At 39.5% G+C, this 10,317-nt stretch overlaps 1 protein-coding gene across 1 annotated transcript in view; it reads left to right on the top strand.

Annotated features, from left to right (window-relative positions):
• Positions 1 to 2,166: 2,166 nt before the first annotated feature.
• Positions 2,167 to 10,317, top strand: part of LOC117261372 (CD151 antigen-like) — a 38,365-nt gene continuing 30,214 nt past the window's right edge. Inside the window, exons 1-2 of the mRNA XM_033633811.2 lie at positions 2,167 to 2,372; positions 8,423 to 8,507. Coding sequence (XP_033489702.1) covers positions 8,424 to 8,507 — 84 coding nt within the window. The 5' untranslated portion in view covers positions 2,167 to 2,372; position 8,423. The remainder of the gene's footprint in view (positions 2,373 to 8,422; positions 8,508 to 10,317) is intronic.

Raw genomic sequence — 10,317 nt, 5'->3', positions numbered from 1 at the left:
TGCCTCCTGCTGCTGCTGTTATCATTAGTCATATTTCTACTGTTATTATACACATATGATTATTGTCACACATGTATACTATCAGATATTAATATATTATTATTAATTATAATATTATTACTTTCAATAATGTTGTTGTAAGCTACTGTCATTACTGTCTGTCCTGTCTCTCTCTCTCTGTCTCTCTCTCTGTCTCATTGTGTCATACGGTTTACTGTTAATTTATTATGTTGATCTGTTCTGTACGACATCTATTGCACGTCTGTCCGTCCTGGAGGAGGGATCCCTCCTCAGTTGCTCTTCCTGAGGTTTCTACTGTTTTTTTTTCCCTGTTAAAGGGTTTTTTGGGGATCTTTTCCTTATCCGCTGTGAGGGTCCAAAGGACAGAGGGATGTTGTATGCTGTAAAGCCCTGTGAGGCAAATTGTGATTTGTGATATTGGGCTTTATAAATAAAATTGATTGATTGAATTGAAGTAAGGTAAAGGAAGTCATTGGGTCGGTGCAGGGAGCAGTGAGAGCTGGCATTAGGGGAGTGTCTCTGGGACGCCAGAGATCACTGTCTAGCCTCCTGGAGGTGTCGTGGGACCAACTAGACGAAACACTGGTGAAAGGAGGTTCCCACCTGATGACCCCAAAGACATGTTAGTTATCACTGCTCACTGGTCTGTATAGTTAAGCCTTGCCATAATAGCTTATCATAGGGCTTAGGAGGTTATTCACTGAGTGCTGATCCTTTTCTAGAGCACAAACTTCTTGTGTTTATTTGAACTGAACTGGTGAATGTTGCAGCTGTAGTTTTTTTAATGGATGATTTCTTTACTAGAGCAATAACTAGCTGCAGTCCACTGCAGACTATGGTTTAAGACCAACAAACAACAAAACCGGTTTTGAAACCTAACCACACATTAACTTGTTGGTTGCTTTAGTGAACTGGGGCAGCAGGGTGAAGGCAACTGATGCTAACAGACTCAATAAGCTCATCGGGAAAGCTGGTTGTGTCCTGGGAGTGGAACTGGAGTCTTCAGTGAAGGTGTCAGAGAGGAGGTTGCTGAGAAAACTACTCAGTATTCTGGATAACGCCTCTCTTGCTGCTCTGGAGTCCTATCAGAGCACATTCAGCCATAGACAGAGACCACTGAGGAGCACTACAGAACGCTTGCTGTTGACTCTTGTTTGGTGTTGTTTGGTGGATTGGATGAGTGAAGTCTGAAGAAACAAGACATATTGGCAATTTAACAATTTCTTCATTTAACAAACAGGTGCCTCAGTAGCATGTGGATGAACCATACACAGCCACAACAGCCTGGCACCTCCTCCTCATGCTGGTCACCAGCGTGGTCACACACTGCTGTAGGATGTCATCCCATTCTTCAAACACCATTTGTCGCAAGTCAGCCAACGTGGTTGGATTAGTCACTCTGGCATGAGCAGCACGCCCAAGCTGATCCCACAAGTGTTCAATGGGGTTGAGGTCAGGACTGCTGGCAGGCCATTCCATCCTCTCCACTCCCAAATTCTGGAGATAGTCTCTGATGAACCCCGCTCTGTGGGGGCGAGCGTAGTCATCTTGGAGGATTGAGTTTGGTCCCAGACTGTGGAGATATGGGATTGCCACTGGTTGTAGAATTTGGGGCACCTGATTGTCAGCACCTGGTGGTACCAGAAGCTCAAAACAAGAGTCAATAGCAACAGCAAAAAAAAAGCTGTTTGGCACTGGCAGGGGAGATTTGGCAAATTTTTCATGGGTGCAACCCACATACCCAGCTCTGCTGCTCATCCCACAAATGTATGTTCCTTACAATGTGGCACCATTTAAAAGGGAAATAAACAGGCCTTCCAGTGTTATAATAAGGCTTATTGCCAAGAAGCATTGTTACATCAAAAATAATCTGCCAAACACAAATTTCTACCTCTTCCAGCACTGTCTCAGCCTTTTGAAAACGTTTGAGCTATAATTTAATAGATATTAGTTGACTTTCTTGGGACCGTATTAAACATCTGTAGATGCTGTAATATGCTGGTAATAATATTATGAACTGCTAGATTGGAAGATTTTAAAAAATGCATATAAATCCCTCAAAACTTACTTACTTTTCCTCTTCTCTCCGTCTGTATCTGCCTGCATCACAAAGCATCGCCCCGGGACAGAAAAAAAGCAGCCACAGTAAGGTGGCCCGGGGTGGAGTCAGCGCCAGCTCCTGCCTCAATCACTGCCTCAGCTCAGCACTTTGATTCCTGTGGCCTCCAGATCCACTCTGCTGACGGACAGGCCTCTATCAGAGGAAACTGGAATGAAAACAGACTCCTTGTAGGAATATTTCAAACGCATTTGATCGCTTTACATCGGCAGAGAATCAAAGAAAACGGCAGGTAAGTGGAAACAGGAAGTGCTCGGTGATGTTAGCTCCACACTGCGGTGTCGCATTGAGACGAGGCAGCGTTGTCGTCTTTTTCCCAAACAACCGAAACGTTTAGGAGCTTTCTATAAATGCTCAGGTATCAGACAGGTTTTTATCACGCTGCTGCTGTCTTTAAAAGTAGCCAGCCTTCATAAAATAGGTGTTTGTATGTCCGCACAGCAGCTCAGACGTCAGTGAAAGACCTAACAGTTAACTTTAGCGTTAGCTTACACCGGCGAAGAGATGCGCTGCAGCGTCAGTTTAAAATCACATACAAACTATGTTTTTATGTAGCTGTGTGGTAATTTAGATTAATACACAATAGAGGCTACCCTTCGTTTTTAGTATGAGGTTTATAGATAGTTATTGTGAGCTCAAACGTTTCAGAAAAACCACAAGAAGACGTTACTTTCCAGTGGTTTTTCAGTTGAGCCGTTGAAATGTTGAGCTAACTTCTAGGCAGTGCTAGCTAGGTAACATTCAGGTAACACTAGTACACCAAGGCTGCTAATAATAAGCTAATTTTAGTTATGTTCAGTGTAACTTTTACATGGCAGCTACCCAAACAACTGGTTACTATGCTACTGGTGTTTTCCAGGTTACTGCAGGTTAAATCCAGGAGGAAAGGTGTGATTAATATGGCTTTTAAATGACTCATTTTTACCATAACTTCACCTCTGTTTCTCAGGGCAGATGAAAGGTTGTGTTCAGACTGGCAGCATAAATCTGACACTCACTTTGAAACCAGATCATTTGTTTTTCCTGTCTTGACCACAGACTGTGGACTGACAAAAGAAGCCCGCGCCAACTTAAAAAAAAAAATAATGATAATAAAAGATTAAACTTTAAATGGAAACCTATTTAAAACTATGACTTGTGTTTATGACTTTTATTTAGGCCTTAGTCTGTTACCTAAACTGACCAGGAGGGCATCTGTGTGATTATCACCTCAACTTCAGGGATATATTAAAAAAGGGTTTTGTAAATTTTAATAGAGGTGGGTGTACTGCTAGGTAGACGGGAAGGTAACTGAGGAGGTAATGTGTATACTCTCCTATATATTCCAATGGCTTTTTGGCTGATAGGTGCTGATACCTGCGTATTTTGTCTATTTGTTTAACCCATTTTTAATCAAACAACTGTTTTCCGTGCTGCTGTGTTTTTCCAGTTAACTGTTGGTTAAATGTAGGAGATACAGTGTGATTAATATGGCTTTAAAAGTGACTCATTTTAACTAGAACCTTTCAGGACAGATGAACGGTTGTGTTCAGACTGGTAGCACAAATCTGACACACTCACATTTTAATCAGATCATTTGTTTCTCCAAGTCTGGACCACAGACTGTGAACTGACAGAATTAAGTTTTTACAGCAGAGATAGCCCACCTCAACTTAAAAAATGCTAATAATAAAATATTAAGTTTTAAAGGGAAATATATTTCAAACATTAGACCTAGACTTTGGTTTGTGACTTTTATTTAGGCCTTTGATTATTATTGATTTGATCAGGAGGGGATCTGTTTGTTCACCACCTTAGCTCAAATGATGTATTAGGGATATATAAGGGTTTTCTAAGTTTTAATACCTCAGAACAGTGGTGAGGTTGGTGTACTACTGGGTAGATAACTAAGGAGGAAATGAGTATACTATTCTAATGGCTTTTTGGCTGATAGGTGTGTATACTATAAATAGAAGAGGTGGGTATACCTGTGTATTTTTTATTTACTTAACCCATTTTTAACCAAACAACTGGTTACTATGCTACTGGTGTTTTCCAGGTAACTGCAGGTTAAATCCAGGAGGAAAGGTGTGATTAATATGGCTTTTAAATGACTCATTTTTACCATAACTTCACCTCTGTTTCTCAGGGCAGATGAAAGGTTGTGTTCAGACTGGTGGCACAAATCTGACACTCACATTGAAACCAGATCATTTGTTTTTCCAAGTCTGGACCACAGACTGTGTGGACTGACAGAGGAAGCCCACCTCTTTAAACCCAGACAGAGAGACCAGTTCACAAAGCTTCAACTCTTTTTTTTGAAGGTTAATCTGTATACCCTCCACTGCACCACTGGCTCAGATCTAAAGAAGATCCTTGTTGACTCTGATTAAAATGTTGTAGTGCAGGATGCTACTTACATTTTGTTTACCGCACTGGATTTCCAACACAGTCGTTCTCCAAGACTTCAGTGCAGAAGTGACATTATGGCAAATCAGATGATCCAGTTGCAGATGTTGTACATAGTGCAATTTAAATGAAATATTGAGCGTCTTGTCTCTGTATGGCTGCTCAAATTAAACGCAAACATAAGTGTGTGGACACACATTGTATTACATCTCAAGTCAAAATATAGGATTTGCCTGTAGTCTGAAGATATTGAAATTATTTAAAGTAGGGAAGCAACTAAAATTGTTTCCATTAAAAATTACTCTTTGGATTATTGTCTCAAATTAATTGCTTTGTCTATAATATGAAAGAAGGCAGTGAATAATGTCCACAGTTTTCCAGAGTCCAAGATAACATCCTCAGATGTCTCCATTTCTGCAACCAGTGATCCCATACCCCAAAATATTCAGTTTACAATTAAAGAGAAACAAGAAAACCAGCAATTAATTATGCAGAAGCTAGAACCAGACTCAAAATGATTAATTGGTTATCAAAATAGTTGCCAATTAATTATGAGCATCCTGGAAATGCTTCAAGCATCAGTACACTGCTTCTGGTGATGTCTCATTTTAAAGGTCCAGTGTGTAGGATTTAGGGGGATATAATCACAGAAATGGAATAAAATATAATAAGTCTGTTTTCTTTATTGGATTATCACCTTCAAAATAAGAATCATTATGTGTTTACTTAAAATGAATGGTTTATATCTACATAAGGAGCATCACCATGTTTCATCGGACAAATGAGACATTGGCTTGAGACAGGGCCGTTCGCATTTTTGCGTTGGCCAACATTATTAGCAGCCCATCTACGATAAGATGAACAGCATAGGAAAAACACAGATTTTTATTGTGAAACTGCTGTGTTCTGTGTTCTTATAGTTTAAAATCACAGGGTCTGTTTGTTTTGGGGAGAAAGAGACCTCTGCGGATAATTTGGCTCCCTGTAAAAATCTACTGAACAATGAACACTGAAGGAAACTGAACAGGGAGTTCATGCTTGGCACATCAGAGAAACTTCAGCTGGTTGTAATATGTAATCCTCACCGCTAATGCCACTAAATCCAGCATCACACTGCTCCTTTAAACTCAAGGTGTATTGCCAATATTACGTAAAACAATGACAATGTGTAGACTCAGGTGATTTGAATAAACATTCTAGCCCTCTTCCAAGTTATTTCACCGCTGTAGTCTCCTAGACGAGACAGTCATTTTCTTATGAAATGCAGTTTGTGGTGAGTGTGTCAGACAGGTGACATACATCAGCTTTATTTACCAGGCAACAGTAAACTTTAATGTGCCCTTGAGTAAAGATAACACGTCCTGAAACAAACAAAAGCTAATAAGATGCATAATTTTGAAACTCAGCCGTTCTCCAAAGCTAGACCCTCCACACAGAAGGGACATTTCTTTTGTACTGTAAAAGACTTTAAACAGTAAACTCTCTGTATTGACTCAGTTGTTTCTGAACCAGCTCTAAACTGAAATTAAGGAGTTGTCAGTTCAGCCTTGTTTGAATTTAATTAACAAGATCACGTTAAGTGGTCCCACGATAACAGATGGTCACCAGACAGAGCCCAGACACACTCGCTCATTCATGCAGTGCACTCGTGCATTGACAGTGGTGGATGTGGGTGTGGGGGGAGCGGGAGGGGAAGGCAAGCTTGATAAGAGGCAGTCAGAGGAGGGCGAGTCTGGGCTTGACTGGCAAGTAAGCCAAGAAAATTGTGGGGTTAAAAAAAAAAAGGATGTGAGACTTGGGGAACAAAGATTACATGAAGGCAGCAAGTGGTAAGTCTTGTTCTGTGATTGGAATCTATAAATCTTGCAAACATCACAATCCACAGTCGTGTTTAGCATTAAAACATTGTCAGATTTTAAAACGGTATCAATTACAGCGGTTTAAATACAGAGATCGTTTGGATAAGTTTCAATCTGATTTAACTGTGACATTTTTAACCTTTCAACGCAAGTACAAGTAATCATTTTTACTAAATTTATTGATTGATGAAACACACCCTGCTGAAAATATTAATTTGCCGTTACAAGAAGACGCTTTTGCTTCTCGAAGCATTGGATGTTGGGAGCAGGCACCAGGGAAGCGGGTGGTTATAATTTCCAGCCTTTGGCCGACTCTCGTCTCCCACTCAGTGCTTAGTCATGGATCTCTCTGCATACATATGTAATAACTCAGCTCACTGATTCTGCCTACACTGCTGATCTAATGCTTACTCCCCCATGCTCTGCATTAGCCTTGTAACATCTCATTTGTTAAAAGCACCTCGCCATAAAAAGGAAGGTTGGCTTTTATTTCAAGATCTAATTCTGTATCCTCTGTGCCAACTACTAGCCTGCATTGTACTTTAATTATTTGTTTTAGAGTTGTGGGGGGGTATAATTGAGCTATCATTCAATTCAGAGTTGCATCAATTAGTGAATGAACTGATTAAATTTGCAACCATTTTCTTAATTGATTAGAAGTTTTGGTTATTTTTAAGCAAAAATGCCAAATGTTCTCTGGTTTCAGCTTCTCACATATGAGGGGTTTGTTGCTTCTCTTTGTCATATGATAATAAATTGAATATATTTGGGTTTTGGAGTGTCGGTCGGACAAATAAAGCAAAATGAGGCCATCACCATGGACTCTGAGAAGTTATCACTACCACTTTTCACTGTTTTATGCCTCCACAACAACAATGGCCATGTCCGGAGGCATTGTTTATCTATTTTTCCCATTCTTGTGAATGCGATGTGTCAAGAATGCCTTATGGGAGTTTCTTAAAGTTTGGCACAAATGTCCACTTGGACTCAAGGACAAACTGATGAGATTTTGGTGGTCAAAAGTCACTATGACCTCAGCCAGCATATTTTGAACATAACTCAAGAATTCATATGCTACTTATGACAACATTTTACACAAATGTCTAATGAAATAAAATGATCAAGTGATGGAAGTCAAAGGTCAGCTTTACTGTGACATCATGTTTTGTAAGGACACGTTTTGGATTCACCTTGAAACTGTGGTGATTGTATAGATCTTGTGTACTGCTGGGTTGAAGATGTGCGTGAAACGTCCATGTTTTCTCTGCAGCAACATTTATATTTCAAGCATTGTCCACTGTTTTTGCTGCATATAGGTCTGGACAATAGTGGATGTAAACTGTACCTGTAACTTGACTGGTTGTTGAAGGCATACAACTGTGAGGTGGTAATTCTAGTTTTGTAAACATTTCATAATAAAATAATCATTAGTTGCAGCCCTAGTTCAGTTTGATATCTTGACTTTATGACCTTCAAGAAACTAGTTACTTTGAAACATAACCAGTTATCTGGCAATTAAACGTCAATACTTTTTAATACCGACCAAAACGTGTCAATTGCACTGGGTATCAAAAACCAATGAGGGCTGTAAGCTGGCATCAAATGCTCTCTGTGATTAGCACTTCATTTTTTTCATCAATTTTTGTTAAGCTAATTTTACAAATTTTATGAAGTGTTGTATGTAGGCAATATTTTTGTGCAGCTTCTCGTGTTTAGATAGTTATTTTTACTTCCTGTGTTGAATTAAAAAAAGAAAACATTCTCAAAGTAAGGTTTCAAAGAAAGTTTTCAATCTTCATATTGGGACTGGCCTTAAACAAATTACAACCATACCTAATGCTAACACAAATGAATACAAGACACAGATCCAGCCAGCAAGAGAGTCATGTTTGTCACAGTCATTTTTACCAACACATTTCTCTGTGAGAAAGCTGAAGATTTAAGTTTTTGATCACAGATTGTATCGGCTGTGTTGACTGAAAATGGCTCATACTGTAATTGTCATAACTGACTTAAAATCTGCTGTCTTTTGCAGCATGGGGGTCTACGAGGAGAAAAAGGAAACATGTGGGACCATCTGCCTGAAATACCTCCTGTTTACTTTCAACTTTCTCTTTTGGGTAAGTTTCCATTCTGGCGCAGTTGAGCCGGCACAAGGGATTTAATTACACATGTGCTTGTGTTGGTCTGAAGTGGCTCTCAAGCACCTGCATGCTTTCCAAAACACAGGCGTGTCTTAAGACATTTATGATCAGGATGTGTAACTCATCATACAGTCTCTTTTGTCTGTTGATTTGGACATCATTTTTATTGGTTGTAATAAAATTATACTCACCAACAGTAAAATAATTTACCAGTGAGTGTGAGTATGCATGACGGCTTAGAGACCTGGTATAACTTTGACCTTTTGTACTTGCTGCTGTAGTTTTACTCTCATACAGATTTCCTGTGGCATTTCAGAAGCACTCGCTCCGAGTTTTACTTCCAAATAAAGTGGTTTAGATGTTCAGCAAAGTTTTTTACAAAAACTTTGTTTTATCCGTGTTTACACCCATTCATTTATCTCAGGGGTTGAATAGTGAAGCCAATGTGGACGTGCCTTAAACCTGCATTCTTTCTATTGGCCAGCAGGGGCAACTCCCCTGGTTGCAAGAAGAAGTCAGATCGTATAAATATAGAAAATGACCCTACTTCGCTCTTGATTTATTATCTCAGTAAACATTTTCCTCATGAGGTCATGGGCTCAGTTTCTAGTTTCAAATCTTCTTCAATACAGTATGATGTTCAGTTTGTAAATTGATAAAGCAGGGGATGCTTCAGGGTTGGACTAAGCGATATGGCTCTAAAATAATATCACGATATTTCAGGGTATTTTTGCGATAATAATATTCTTGACGATATGACAAATTAGTAAAAAATAATAATAATAATTTAAGAACATAGAATTGCAACAAAATAAGTTATATAGTTATAGTAGGCAGTTTGCCTTCACATATTCAGTTTTTGTTGAGCTGTGAGCGTCACGTAGGTTTACATTACCAACGGTTTATGACAAAATCACTTGACGACACAGACTCTCACGAGAGAGGAGAGGGAGAGACGCTGTGCTGCTGCCAGAGGAGCCGCTGAATGAGTTCCCTCTGAGCAGTAAGTTACTAAAAGAGTCTGAGAAGTCCGGGGCTGTTCATAAAATATTCAGGATGCCACAGTTTATTCCACACTACTGAAGCTGCTCCTTTTTTTGGAACCACTGCGGAGTCAGTAATAATTTTGCTTTCAGCCATGCTTGTTGTTGCCATGGGCGTCAATATGTCAACAGGTCGAAATATGGCAAGTATATATTAAAAATTATACCAGTGTTATCATGAACGAGATGATATGGCAACACCCCTACTTAGGGTCTGGTTACCGTGTTATTGACAAGCTGCTTCCACAATGGCGTCCTCAGGTTCTCAGTCAGATGCCCCACCCTCTTTTTGAAATATGCTCACTTCTGGTCCCAAAATAACAAGATGGCAGCGGCCTAAATGCCAAACTCAAAGCCTCAAAACTGTAGTCTGCACGGTGGCTATGTCCACGTCTTTTATATAGTCTGTGTTTACAACCTTTCTGTAATCTGTTGACTGGGTGTCAAATTATTATAGTGATTTTGTTGTGATTCCACATCTCAGCAGTTGCTTTGGGTGTTTTATTATACCGGACAACTGAATGATGGTCAAAACTATCAAAGTAAAACACAAATGATAAACCAGATTTTCCCTTTTAACTGTGTGGTATCTGCCATCGAGGTGGGTCAGATTGGTTTTGAGTCTAAAATTAGCCCCCCTCATTTGATTGGCATGAAATTATTAATTTTTCAGGCACTTTTCCTCTCAACTTTCCATTTGTATGATTTCACAAAGACATACCTAACCAATAATATTTCATGAA

The sequence above is a fragment of the Epinephelus lanceolatus genome, chromosome 2 (genome assembly GCF_041903045.1).
Source record: "Epinephelus lanceolatus isolate andai-2023 chromosome 2, ASM4190304v1, whole genome shotgun sequence".
NCBI lineage: Eukaryota > Metazoa > Chordata > Actinopteri > Perciformes > Serranidae > Epinephelus > Epinephelus lanceolatus.
This window is presented reverse-complemented; position numbering and strand designations above follow the sequence as displayed.